This window comes from Pediculus humanus, genomic scaffold, assembly GCF_000006295.1.
Source record: "Pediculus humanus corporis 1103172107360 genomic scaffold, whole genome shotgun sequence".
Taxonomy (NCBI): Eukaryota; Metazoa; Arthropoda; class Insecta; order Psocodea; family Pediculidae; genus Pediculus; species Pediculus humanus.
Genome location: NW_002986991.1, coordinates 183,219 through 197,606, shown reverse-complemented (window position 1 = coordinate 197,606; position 14,388 = coordinate 183,219). Strand labels below are relative to the sequence as shown.

Sequence of the window (14,388 nt, the reverse complement as noted above, 5' to 3'; positions counted from 1 at the left end):
AACAAAACAAAAAAGTTTTCGAGTTTTCTGGTTTTTTATTTAAATCATTTTATTATTATGTACCTGAATAAACTTTGATTGATAAGGTATTTTTAAAGCACATTTTAAAAGTAAATTTTAAAAAATTTGTTTTCTTTTTCCATGGTAAAAAAAAATTTAAAGCAGTCACCATCACATATCCGATAAAATCGAAAAAGAACTTTTTTAATAACTTGTATCCTCTTATATAGTGATACAATAAGATTTATAAGAACAACAATAAATTGTTTCTTTAGAAAATAAATAAGGAAAAAGATTTAAATAAATCTTTTGATTTGTTTAAAATAATGACACCAACAACAATTTTTCAATTTAAAATAAAAGTAAGTCGATAAAATCCTCAACCGATTGATTTGTTAATAACATTGAAACACTTAATAGACAATTTAAGAAATTAAAACCTTTCCAAAAAATGAATAAAATTAAGGTAAAATTAAAATACAAATTATTTGTATTAAAACAATTTAAAATTATAATATTTTAATTAAAAATTTTTAGCCAATATTCCATCTCTTTTAGCTAACCTAGCAATACAATCATCAGATTCTCCCATTCTTCTGATTGCTCCACAAATAGCATACATTTTAGTCGAATCTGTCATTCTGCCAGTTTGTGGATCGACTTCAGCTATTTGTAGTTGAATCGATGCATGATCTTTAGCGTGAATAATTCTGTTGCTAGCAGAGCTAAAAAAAAAAAATTTTAATAACTTTCAACTAAAAACTTTAACCGAAAACAAACTACACTAATTTAAAATTTATTAAAACTATTTGTTCATGTGTATTTAAAAAAAAAAAATAAAATGAAGCATTTTACACGTAATGAAGAACCTAACCACGCGGACATGAACAATGCCATCTGGCTTCTCTTAAAATTATCTCTTACCATTTACGCGGCCTGTACAAATCAACTAATTCCCCGGCGTCGTTTTCCATATTAAATGATTTGTATTTTAATAAAATACACAGAGTATGAGAAAAACACGAGAAATTCTATGTGGCAATTACAATTGCTATGAAATATGAGGAAATATTAAGAGAAACGGAAGTCGTAGAATCAGACAATGTCTGATGCCACTTCAAAATCCAAACAAAAATCAATTCAATTTAAAACTTGTAACGGTCAACCTGTGGATTCTATTAAAATAATACATTCGTAAATATTATAATCGTTTTATATTTAAATAATATTTAATTAAAAAAATGAACAATTTTCAAACTCCTTTAAAAAGTAATCGTCAAGACACGCCTAGAAAGCTTTTATCGATTCCTCCATCTCCATTTTTAGAAAAGTTGGGTTATGGTACAGGTAATAATTAATTTATTAAACATGGTTTGTCATACTACATTTATGATTTTTATTTAACGAATTATTGTAAATGATTCTACTAAATTTTTTTTTATCCTATAAAGGAGTTAACGTTTGGAAGTTAAGTCATTCTCCTAACAGTGTCAAATCTCCATGGGCCATTAAAAATGTTAGAAAATGTGTAAATAAAGAATTATCTGATAAATATCAATCACTTCTTACTAAGGAAGCAAATATATTAAGATCATTGGATCATGAAAACATAATTGGTTTTAGAGGATATTTAAAATCAGAAGATGGAAGAAATTGTTTAGCCATGGAAGTCGGTGGAGAGAGTTTAGGAGATTTATTAGAAAAAAGATTTGAAAATGATTTGGGTCCATTTCCACCTGACATAATTATTAAAGTTGCTTACAGCATAGCGAAAGCATTAAATTATTTACATAATGAAAAAAATATACTTCATGGTGACATAAAACCATATAATGTGGTTATTAAAAATAATTTTGAAGATATTAAACTCTGCGATTTTGGAGTTTCCATTAAATTAAATGATGAAAATATAACAGAAAAATATGTTGGTACTCCCATATACAGTGCACCCGAATGCATCAAAGGTGATAAAAAAACGATAACAGAGAAATCGGATATATTTTCATTCGGTTTGATTTTATGGGAAATGATTGCATTATTTCCACCACACACAGAAGGTAATTTTTACAAAGTAAAAAAACATTCATGCTTTAAAAATGATTACTGACTTATATTAATTTTTTTCTTTCCAGATCTCATTAATAAAAATGAATCTGCTCTTAATTCTGATGATTCTTTATACACACATGTAAGCGATAGCGAAATTGAAGAAAATTATGGTACTCGTCCTTTATTGCCACCTTGTGAACTAGGATCAGAGTATAAATATGTTTTGGAATTATTTTATGCATGTACAGAACAAGATCCCGATAAGAGACCTTCTGCATCATCCATAATTGATTACATAAATATGATAAACAAAACTAATACATAAAAATAAATGTAGTAGGGTATTACGTTTACATAATGTTTTTGTTATTATTATTATCATTAATTATTTTCATTTGTTTTTCGATAAATAATTTAAAATAAAAAAAGAATAAAACTGCATTACGATTAATTATTATTTTTTCAATATCATTTCTTTATTATTTTCAATAATAATTTTAATAAATTTTTACTTGTAAAATATTATTATTAATGTAAAAATTAAAAAAAATTTGTTATATTTAATAACTGTTAATAAATAAAAAAATATTTAAAAAATTTTTTTAAAGTTTGATTTTGGGGGGGAAAAACGTAAGACCCAAAACTGTTAACATAAAATCAAGTATAGGTAAGCATACCGATTGTTCTTTTCCGTTAAATTCAAATTTACTTCGTTCAAGTTCAAATCGACAAACGACGACTCGTTGTTGTTGTTGTTGGTTTCGTTTGTCGGACAAACAAACAAACACTTTTCTAATATTATATCATTAATTAATTATTTAAACCAACATGAGAAGAAATAAAACGATTAATATAATCACTCCGCATATTATACCCGTCATTACTTTTCTCTAAAACAAAAGAGTGGAAGAAACGATTATGACGTCATAGGATAAAAGTTTTTAAAAAAGGCCCTTTATCGCGTAAAAACTCACATAACGAATTTTAGATTTTTTCTTATTGGCCGATATAATTTTTTTCCTTCCTTTTTCCACCTTATGTAAATTAACATCGACGGAATGTTCGATTTGTTGTATTTTTTCCTGTTGCAAATCAACAATAAATGATAATTCGTTAAATAAATTTCTAATTTCCATAATTGATTTTTCTATTTTCAATATATTTTCGCACGTTTCTTCCGCATCTCTTAATTTATATTTTTCTTCCACGTCGTTTATCAACAACTGAAACCGGTCATTTTGTTTATAACGTTTTATCAACAATTAAATAATAACAATAATAAACAACGATAAATATTATTTTTGTTTACGTTGTTGGTAAATATGGCGATTTTTCCTTCTTCAACGAGTTCGTTTATATCCGAATCCACATCGCCTTTGACTAAAAACAAAAACAAAAATAAAAAAATAAAAATGGCGTCCCAAGTCAACCATTTTTTTTTTTACTTTTTATTTTACCTTTTATCATGTCGTTAAATATTTTAAACGATTTTTCTCTTTGTTTCATTAAACAATTTAAATAATCTTTTAATATATCATTTAATTCGTTTAATATTGAATTTAATTGTACTTCTTTTATTCTTAAAAATATATATTTTTTTTCATAATCGTTTGAATTATTTTTCATTTCTGTAATAAATAATTAATTGTTTGTTGTGTTGTTTGTACGTTTGTTTGTTTTCGTTTGTTAATAAATAATTTCATTTTAAACTCACGCATTAAATTACATCGGATTGTTTTAGCTTTTGTACCGATTTTTAATTTTTCTTCTTCTATTTTTTCTTCTAATTCTTTTCCTAAAAATAAATTATAAATAATTTTTATTATTTATTACTTACAAACATTTTTCATATAAATTTCTTTTTTCAAAACAAACAAACAAACAAACAAACGGGAAAAACAAAAAAAAATGAAATTTACTCGTCGTTCCATCATTTATCCATTGGCTGTTATCATTTAAAATTATTTTGAGGTCGTTGACACGTTTTTTTAAATTTGATAAATCAATTTTTATTACTCGTACCTGAAATAAGAAAAAACGATGATGATGATGATGATAATAATAAATTACATAATGAAATTATACTTTCAGGTAAGGTATAAGTGGGGAGGAAGTAAGAAATTTTGAATTTTCATAGAAAATAAAAACTTACATTTTCGAAAAATTTAACGAGAGGCGTAGGAGTTGATTTTTCATTCGAAAAATTTTCCATCAAATTTTCATCATTTCCGGAAACCTAAAATAATTTTTTTTATGATGACGTCAAACCAAAACAAACAAAACAAAAACAAAATAAATAAATATAAATAATTACTTTCATTAATTTTTGCATTTCTTCCAGTCTGTCTTTCGTCGTCATTTTTTTTTTTTAAATTTTTCTCGCGTTATAAACAAAACAAAACAAAAAAGCGCGGGAAATTTAAAAAACTATTTTATCCAGATAAACCGAAAAATGAAAAAAAATAAAAACAAAAATTTCAAACGATAAAAAATAAAAATAAATAAAAACTTGCTATGAAATGTCGTCGTCACGCGTTATATAGAACGTTGAACACACATTAACGCCGCCATAATCGTGATTATTATTATTATTATTATTATTATTATTATTATTATTATTATTATTAAGTTCGTTCACGTTCTTTTTATTTATTCCTTTTCTCCTTCTAATTTTTCATTTATCCAAATGTCTAAATTATTAAATAATGTTTTTCTTTTCTATTGTCATCGAATTATTCATTAACGACAGAATTTTCAAAAAAAAAAATGTCTTCCTTCCTTCCTTTCTTTCTTTTTCCTCCAGTTCCTCTTCCTTCTATTCCCTGATTTCCTTGATTTCACCGTAAAACTCTCCCCCCCACAAAAAAAAAAAAACACTACAAACAATTTTTTTAAACCAAATTCCACACGTGAAATTAAAATTGATAAAATAAAAACTTTATCGAAATCGATCAAATAAAATATCGATCGAGATAAATAAATTAACGTTGATCGATTATCGATTATCGTTAGTTTGCAAAGATGAAAATTTTATTTCACATAAAAATTAATCGATTTATTATTATTATTATTTTCTCACTATTCGATTTACTTTTGATTATTTATTTATTTAATGATAACAATTTGCTGTCGATCGATTATGATGACGTCAGTAAAACAAAATTTTTTTTTAATGACACATATAAAAAAGACCAACTCATCGTTAAAAAAAACATGATGATAACAAACAAACAAACAAACAAAATTAAAATTAAATTTTTTTTATTATTATTATTTTAATTAAAAAATAAAAATTAACAATATGTATATACTCGTGATACTCGGTTACTACAAACAAACAAACAAGGAAAAAAAGTAATAAAAAGATCAAATGTCTAAAACAAACAAACAAAAATGAAAATGATTGTTTTTACTTTTTATTATTTTCTCTTGTTTGTTTTGTGTGAAATAAAAAATTATTATCATTATTTATTTATTTATTTATTTTCTCCTTTTTGAAAAATAATAAATTTATTATTATTATTATTATTATTAAAAAATAAATAAATAAATACATCAATAAACTATATTTATAGCGTTTATAATAATAATAATGCTATATTGTCATAGATTTTCTATCCTTTAAAAAAAAAAAATTTCTCGAATGCTTTGGTTGTTTTCTTTCCTTTTTCTCCCCCCCCCCTCCTCCCCCTCCTCCCCTCCCCACCCTCTTCTTTCTTTTTTTTTCTAAAGTGATAACAGACTAGATATAACTTTCTGATAACATATTTATATATATATTTTACATTTATTATTATTATTATTATTATTTAATTATTTATAGAGAAAAATTCTATATAAAATAATAAAAGAAAAACAAACAATTTCTTCTAACGATAAAAAAAAATTTTTTTTTTTTTTCGTCTAATGCCACGTTTATTGTCACGTTCGATTTAATTTACACGGTTTTAAACTTTTTAATAAAGCAACAACGGGTACAATAATAACAATAACAACAAGAAAACAAAAAACAATTTAAATAATAATAATACTTATTATTATTGTTATAAATTTCCTTTTATTGAATTCCTTTGACTCAATTAAAAAAATTTAAATTTTTTTTTTTTGTTTTTTGTTTGACGTCATCGTTTTCTCATTTTCGTTACGTTCATTCTTTTTAAGGCGCGGGTAAAAAAAAATGAATGATTGAATGATTGTTTTGACTGAATGACTGACTAGCTTCGCATCACTTGGGTAAAAAATTTTCCTTTTTTTCTTTTCTTTTCTTTTCTTTTCATTATCATTTTGATTTGATTCCTCCGTTTCCGATTGGTATTATTGGAACTCCGTTTACGATACCGTTTATCGTTCCCATTCCGGCTTTGACTTTAACGTTGATTGTTTTTAAATATTCGATAACGTTTGTTTTTTTGGCTTGTATTGCTACTTGCAAAGGCGTCATGCCTTCTTGATTGCACAACGTTGCATCGGCTCCGGCTTCTATTAATTGTCTCACGACGACAACGTGACCGAAAAGTGCTGCTGCGTGAAGAGCACTTTCTCCGTTCTGGAAAAAAAAGCACACGAAAAAAAGAAAACAATCAGTCAATCAATCAATCAATCAATCAATCATCTTTTTATCGTTTTTTGCCCCGTCGTCACGGGGTATAAAAAATAATACTCACTGGTAATAAATCTAATGATGGTTTGTACTTGAGAAGTTCGCTTATGACTAATGAGTGACCCTTGTGAGCCGCTTTGAAAAGAGGAGTCGCTCCATCCTGAGAACAACAAAAAGAGTCAAAAAATGTTTTTAACGTTTCCTTTTAATAAATTTTTTTTATTTTTGACATTCGACATACGTGTCGCGTCGCATCGACTCGAACTCCGTGAAGAAGCAATTCTTTCACTATTTGATGATGACCCATTTGCGACGCGATCCACAGCGGGGTCGCACCATCCGTTCTTCTCGGATCTGGTTCCGCACCTTGCGAGAGAAGAAACAATAATATTTGGTAATGTCCATTTTGAGCTGCTATGAACAGGGGCGTAGCTCTATCCTGTAACGAAAACAAAAGAATTTATTTAATGCCGCAAAATAAACGAGCGTGAAAAGTCGTTTGTTTGTTTGTTTGTTTGTTGCTCTCTCACCTTCATGTGTATGTTTACGTTGGCTCCTCTCTTAACGAGTTCTTTTGCAACACCTTTGTGGCCGCATTGACAAGCGACAAAAAGCGGAGTTCCGCCGTCCTGGAAACAATATTTTTTTATAATAATAATAATAATTTTCATTGTTTTTATGTTTTTCTTATCTAAAATCATTGGTCGGGTGTATGAGGACGGCGATGACGTAACAAAAATTCAATTTTTAAAAAAAATAGAAATACTCACAATGCTGCAAGAATCGACCGGAGCCCCATTGTCGAGCAATATGTTAACAATATCTAAGTAACCGGCTTGAGCAGCGAAGAACAAAGCCGTGGTACCGGTCTAAAACAAAAAAAAAAAAAATTAATTAGGTCATAGATTAACCGAAGCGAAAAGTGCCGCCATACAGTTCAAATCTTACCCTAACGGAATGCAAAAAAAAAAAAGTGCGAGAGTGACGTCATTTTAATCGGGGAGCCCCATAAAAATGATAAACAAAACAGTCGCCAAAACAACAAAAAAAAAAACATGATGTCTATATCACGTGACTACTCCTCGTAGAAATTTAAATTTAAATAATTTCTTACGTACCAAACGTTTTTTACTCGGATCCGCTCCTTGTTCCAACAATTCCAAAACGCAATCGGCGTGACCATTGGCAGCAGATAAAATTAAAGGAGTCGTACCGTCCTGGAAAAAAAAAAAAAAAAAAAAAAAACGAATGAAAGAGTTTCTAGAAGCTTCTCGAAAACACAGAGTATCTCTGCGTCCAAGAGTTTGCGTCTATGGTTTCATTGTTACGCTTTTGTTTACAAACAAAAAATATGAACGTTAAATATGGAATCGTGACAACGTATTTAAAACAAATTCGAAAAATGAATTTAATAATAAAAATGAAAATTTGATCAACAACAACAAAAACAACAACTTGTTGAATTTGCCTCGAAGGAACGAAAGGCGGTTTTGTCGTGAAGATCAAGGCTGACGGCGAAATATCGCAAGTTTTTTTCAAACGAAAGTAATTTTAATAATAAGAACGACCTTACGCAAGTAAATGCCTTCGAAGTTAAAAACCTTAAACAACAAACGACAAAGGAAAAAATAATAAAGAACCCCAGAGATTGTTTTATTCTCACGCGTAATTTTTATCCGGGCACAAAACCAATTATTTTCTGGCACCCCTTCGATACATATTGCACCCACCGATACAAAATTTTAATTGTCTTTCTTTCTACAATTCCCCCCTCCCCTCCCCCTCCCCCTCCTTCCAGTCTATCGATTCCGCATTTTTAAATACAAAACTAGTTTTTTTTAATGGTTAACCTCGTTGCTGGCAAACCCTCTTCTTCTCCTTCTTCTCCACCTTCCACCACCACCATCACAATCACTTTAACTTCCAACACGTAAACACACCCGTATCGTATGAACAAAAAAAAATTTTTTCTCCATATTTTTAATTCTTAATCCGTATTAAAAAAAAAAATTAAAACGTGACGGAATTACGGCCGAGTCTTCCGCCATATTTAGAATAAATAAACATGACAAAAACACTTAATTAATTTCCAAAGAGACTATCGACAACATATATCGATTTTTCGATTGTTAAAAATTGAAAAAAAATATTTTTAAGGATTGTCAATTCGATGATGATGATGAAGAAGACTGGAGAAGACTGGAGAAGAAGTTAACTACTCTTGTATTGTTATTATTATTATTGTTATTTACATAATCGTTTACTCTCCAGAATTCAAATCGATTGAATACAACCTGTCAACTACATCGGTAACGTAAACATCAATTATAACAAGGTAACGTTTCAAGTGCAGGTGCGTGTGCGTGTGTGTGTGTGTGCGTGGACAATTGTACAAAGTCGTACAATAAATAAATTACACGAGGAAAGAGTGAAAGTCAAAATCGTTTGTCTTTATCGACATGATGAGCCCACCGGTGAAAATTAAACGTTTGCCAAACAAAATGCCGCCAACATAACAATAATATTATTGTTTTACCAACATTTCAAAAATTATTTTCAAGGGGAGCGAACTCTTGAGTTCCCGTCATTTTAATAAACTAAAAGGAATCCATAAACTTTTCGAACAAACTTTTTAACAAGACCTAACACAAAACATTATAAAGAAAAACAAAATGAATTTCCCCCTCCCTCCCTCCCTCCCCAACTTATTTGTTTGTATTAAAAATTTCATTTTTTTTTTTTTTTTCCGTTCGTTACTACTCGCTTGACAACATTTTACATTCACTGACATTATCAGTATCATCATCATCATCATCATCATTTTTACTTTCTTCGTTGATTTTTTTTCCTTCCGATTTTCACGTTAAAATCCAAAGACCAAGAAGATGGTTTCTTGTTGAATGTTAAATTACTCAGGTACGACTTGATTTGATAAAAATAAATTTTTCATCCGCTTCCACGATCGTCTTCTTCTTTTTTTTTCTCCTTTTAAAAATAAAAACACGTGGGTCGTACCCACGTTAATAAGGAGCTTGATGATACCTTTCGGAGAAAAATTACCGAGTAGGAGTAGAGTATCTTTGCGTTTAAGATAAAGAAAATTAATTTTCTTTTTTTTTTCTCCACATAGATTCATTTCGACGAATAATCGATCCGAAACCTAATCCGACCAGGTTGACAATAATTACGACATTTCTGTCTTCTTAAAATCGCTTCTCAACCGTCTTCCGGCAGCCATTTTTTTCCGGTTTAAAATAATATCCTGCCCAATTTAATACCATCCGATGACGGTAGCTAAAGTCACGGTTGTCTTTCAAGTTCTTTCTCTTACAATGTACCAGATGACGAATCGAAATACCGTAAAAAAAAAAAAAAAAAATGTCTTCCGCATCGTATGCTCCTCGCGACATGCGTTTAACGTGTGAAGAAAAAACTCCTGAAAATCCCAATCCCACGTGGTTAACAATTAATGGGTCACCGAATTGCAAGGCGTGCACCCTCCAGACGTTCGAGGCCATTTATCGCGTTTGGGAATAGAATTCGAAAAAAAAGTGTCATGAAATCAATCAAGTTGTTTGCAACAGATGTTTACACTCGATATTTAAATCAAATGATAATGATGATGATTACAATTTAAGTATTTTTAACAATAATTCACGTGCATAAAGTTCGTCAAAAAAATTCCACGTGGTTTTATTAGTTATTATTATTATTACGATACACTTTCAAACCCAATTAGTCAATTTTTAGAGAAATCGGGATTCGATTAAAATCACGATAAAATCCATATTAAGAATAATAAAACGGTAATAAAAGAAAAATCGTGATCATGATGATGATGATGATGATAACGAGGTAAATTTTTTCTTTTTTCCCCCCCCCCCTAAGAAGAATCGAACGGAAATTTTAATTGCGTTTAATTTTTGTGTATAAGAAAAAGTAAAATTTTTAAGTGAAATCGCGACAAATTGTGGTCGCCATTTTTGGGAAAAAAAAAAAAAAATTTTTTTTTTTTAAACCCAATTTTCAAGCAAATTAATCATTTAGCGATATTTCTTTTTTTTTTTTTTATTCCTTTTTAAATACAAACAGAAAAAGACAGACTGAAAGGAGAAAGAAAGAGAGAAATAAAGAAAGAAAAAATTACAAAATGTGGAGAATGTACTGGAAAAATTACTTCAGAGAATTTTGTAACAAAAAAAAAAAAAAAAGAAGATTGACTAAAAACGTTACGAAATTTTTTTTTTTTTTTCCTATCTCTTTCTCTCTCCTCTCTCTCCCCCCTCTCTCTCTCTCTCTTTTTAGCTACGAAAGACAAAAATAAAATTAAACGTTACTTTTACTCGAAATAATCCGTCTATATTAATAATAATAATAATAATAATAAAAACTAATCGACCGCCGTTCGCGTTTGTTCTCTCTTATTTTATATTTATTTATTTATTTATATATTTTTACTTAACGCATCGCAAGTCAACTCTTCAACCCATTAATATTTATTATTATTATCATTATTATTATTATTATTATTAATAAATAAGTAAAGTTTTTTTTAAATAATAACCGGTTTTTAAATTGAAAATTGAAAATTTCTCAACAAGACATACATACACAAAATGTAAACGAATTTTTTTCCTTTTTTTTTTTTTTTTTTGACTTCACTGAAATGAAAACTCGAATTGAATTTCAACCTATTGGATTTCAATTAAAAATAATAATAATAATGATAATAATCGTAAAATGATGATGATATCGAAAAAAATGGCGCGAAACTTACACCGCGGAGTTATATACAATGAGATTTGCAACAAAATTTGAACCTTTTCCATTCTTTCCCGCCTTTTATTTTATTCGTAGCAGACGATAATATATAAAACTAAATCGTGACGAAATTAATTTGAAATGGTTGACCCATTGAAAATTGTTATAAAAATACAAAGAGTTAACGAGAGGAAAAAAAAACAAAAACAAAAACAAAAAACTTTCACCGATTAAAGTAATTTTATGGTCGAATTATCCCTGGCATTTATTACCCACATACCCAACCTCATCCATTTAAATTAAATATAACGACGATAAAACCTTACAACGACAGCACCACCGATCCTTTTTTCTTAAATTTAAGTAATTTGATCGAAAAAAAAAAAAAAAAAACTTATTGATATTGTCGTCTCTGTTTGTTGCCTCTCGGTTTGCCTCTCTCCCTCTCTCTCTCTCTCTCTCACTCAATCAATCAATCAATCAATAAATTTCAATTTGTTTATTATAAAAATTATTAATTAAACTTACCTTATCCTTACAATCGACGTGAACTTTTCCACTGTCTAAAACTTTTCTCAAAAGGCTGATTTTTCCATTGAAAGCAGCGTAATGTAATTGAGCATCAGATGGAGTTTCTTTCTGCGAAATAATAATAATAAAAAAATGTCTTAATCCATTTTCAAACGATTTCATAAATCAAAATAAACTATTTAAAAGAAACGAAATTTTTTGTTGTTGTTGTTGTAATAATTGGATAATTGCCCTTAATATGCTAATAATAACAACTCTTTTTTTCTTATTCTCTCTCTGTCTCTCTCTCTCTCTCTCTCTCTCGGTAATAATCTCCATCTTTTTCTCTCGGAAACAACAACAAAAATTGTTTTTTTTATTTTGTCTTGAGGCAAATCGTAATGGAAACCTTTTGCGTATCGAAATCATCAACAATAATCCAGTTTAACGTGCATATGAAAAATATGCAATCCCGTATTTATTATTTAAGAGGATTACCTTCGAAACCGTTTTTTTTAAATTCGAAAACTTCCAAGTGATTCGAAAACGATTTCGAGCTTTTTTTTTTTTTTTAAATAATAATAATAATAAATGAAACAACGAAAACGACAACGACAACAAGGGCGTACGTAAGAAAGAGTCGCCCTTCAAACTACCCACCGAAACCGACCCTGAACATAACCGTAGAAGATGAGGCTCATAAATACATGCCATCGCATACTATGTGATCACACTATGACGATGATGATGATGATTATTATTACGATGACGATGACGATAGTGAGACCCACATGTTATTTTTTTTTTATTATATTTCTATGTGCGGACATGTAAATATTTATAAAAAATATTATTACCGACCGACTTCACGACCGTACCTAACAGTAAAAATCTCATATATATTTTTTTTTTAATTTCGAAGCCGTTATAAATTATTATTATTATTATTATTATTACATTAATGGCAATGGAATAAAAAAAAAAAAAAATAGAAAAATTCCGCATTAAAAGACAATAACAATAGAAAACGTGAACGGCCTTCGATTAACAATTTCTATTATCGACATAAAACCCAAAAAAAAAAAAGAGAAAAAAATTCAGCGATAATATCGAATCGAATCGAATCGAATCGTATCGAATATAGAAAAAACATTATCCACGTTTTTTTTGAAACGGAAAATTTTTTTCTATTTTTTTCTTTTCTTATTATTTCGGTCAAGGAAACAATGAAAAACCTAATATTGACCGATCGATCAATCGAAAAAAATTGTAATAATATTAATTTCAACGATGAAATCCCTTTTATTATTATTATTATTATTATTATTATTATTATTATTATTAGTATTAGTATTATTATTATTAGTATTAGTATTAGTATTATTATTATCAGAATCGGAAAAATTATTTTAAAAACTAACCCGACGTTCTCTTAACAAATATTCTTTCAGACTTTTGGCATGAGATTTTTATCACAAAATATATGCAATAATTTATTATTATTATTATTATTATTATTATTATTATTATTATTATTATTTATTTCTGGAATGATTTCTAACCTATTGCTTAATGGTCGGTTTATGCCAAGAAAAAAAAAAAAATCTTTTTTTTAATGCCAATAAATAAAATTCAAAACTTTATTATTATTATTATTATTATAAAATGTCGTTATTCAAGCGACAAAATTTTTTCGCTCTTTTTCTTTACCCAACGTATCGTTATTTTTCTTCTTCTTCTTCTTTCCTTTACGCTTGTGCGTTTAAATTAAAAACTTTGAACAATTTATTAATAGCAGAAAAAAAAGAATTTTTCTTTAGAGAGAGACAGAGAGAGAGAGAAAATAAATTCCATTGTTTATTTCGTTTTACAATTTTTTTTTTTTTTTTAATTTAAAAAATTATTTACAGGTGTGTTTTTTTTTTTTTTTTTCAAAAAGTAATTGATTCGATTACGTAATTTCAACCTTCCCCACCCCCTCCCCCTCCTTACCCCATTCCCTTCGCACGTGTAAATCCCAACCGAAATTTCATAATTTCATAATTTTTTTTTATTGACCCGTTCTTTACTCGGTTTACATAAAAAAAAAAAAAAAAAAAAAAAAAATGAAAGAAAACGAAAAACCTAAATAAAAATAATAATAATAATATTCGAATTAGACGTGATTAAAAATTACTTTTCATTATTATTATTATTATTGATGTTTTCTTTTTTTTTTTACGAAATGCAATTATTAGTATTATTATTATTATTATTACCTTTTCCTCTTTTACCTCCATGATGATTAATCCGAAATGAGGAAAAAAGAAAAAAAAAAAAATTACTTTCGTGCACGAAAACACTCACGTCCTCGTGCACATACACACTCATTCACTTACACACACAAACTATCGAAAAACTGAACTGATACCAATTTTATCCAGCACATAAAATTCCAAAAAAAAAATTCCGAGAGAGCAACACCGACA

The 14,388-nt window shown here is 28.2% G+C and overlaps 4 protein-coding genes across 4 annotated transcripts; 1 reads left to right on the top strand and 3 right to left on the bottom strand.

Moving 5' to 3' along the window:
- Positions 1 to 523: 523 nt before the first annotated feature.
- Phum_PHUM001040 (40S ribosomal protein S21, putative) lies at positions 524 to 974 on the bottom strand (the record flags this gene model as incomplete). Its single annotated transcript, XM_002422525.1, has 2 exons — positions 524 to 725; positions 925 to 974. The coding sequence occupies 2 exons, from the start codon at positions 972 to 974 to the stop codon at positions 524 to 526; spliced, it is 252 nt and encodes an 83-aa protein (XP_002422570.1).
- A 128-nt stretch (positions 975 to 1,102) lies between these two features.
- Positions 1,103 to 2,374, top strand: Phum_PHUM001030 (mitogen-activated protein kinase ERK-A, putative; the record flags this gene model as incomplete). Its single annotated transcript, XM_002422524.1, has 4 exons — positions 1,103 to 1,160; positions 1,282 to 1,347; positions 1,452 to 2,057; positions 2,133 to 2,374. 4 exons carry the CDS (start codon positions 1,103 to 1,105, stop codon positions 2,372 to 2,374), a joined length of 972 nt encoding a protein of 323 aa, XP_002422569.1.
- A 616-nt stretch (positions 2,375 to 2,990) lies between these two features.
- Positions 2,991 to 4,261, bottom strand: Phum_PHUM001020 (syntaxin, putative; the record flags this gene model as incomplete). The annotated part of the gene is made up of 6 exons (XM_002422523.1): positions 2,991 to 3,272; positions 3,359 to 3,423; positions 3,507 to 3,677; positions 3,764 to 3,838; positions 3,969 to 4,071; positions 4,202 to 4,261. The coding sequence occupies 6 exons, from the start codon at positions 4,259 to 4,261 to the stop codon at positions 2,991 to 2,993; spliced, it is 756 nt and encodes a 251-aa protein (XP_002422568.1).
- A 2,067-nt stretch (positions 4,262 to 6,328) lies between these two features.
- On the bottom strand, positions 6,329 to 12,103 carry Phum_PHUM001010 (ankyrin repeat domain-containing protein, putative; the record flags this gene model as incomplete). The annotated part of the gene is made up of 7 exons (XM_002422522.1): positions 6,329 to 6,595; positions 6,714 to 6,809; positions 6,891 to 7,088; positions 7,180 to 7,278; positions 7,420 to 7,518; positions 7,768 to 7,866; positions 11,939 to 12,103. 7 exons carry the CDS (start codon positions 12,101 to 12,103, stop codon positions 6,329 to 6,331), a joined length of 1,023 nt encoding a protein of 340 aa, XP_002422567.1.
- Between the last annotated feature and the right edge of the window lie 2,285 nt (positions 12,104 to 14,388).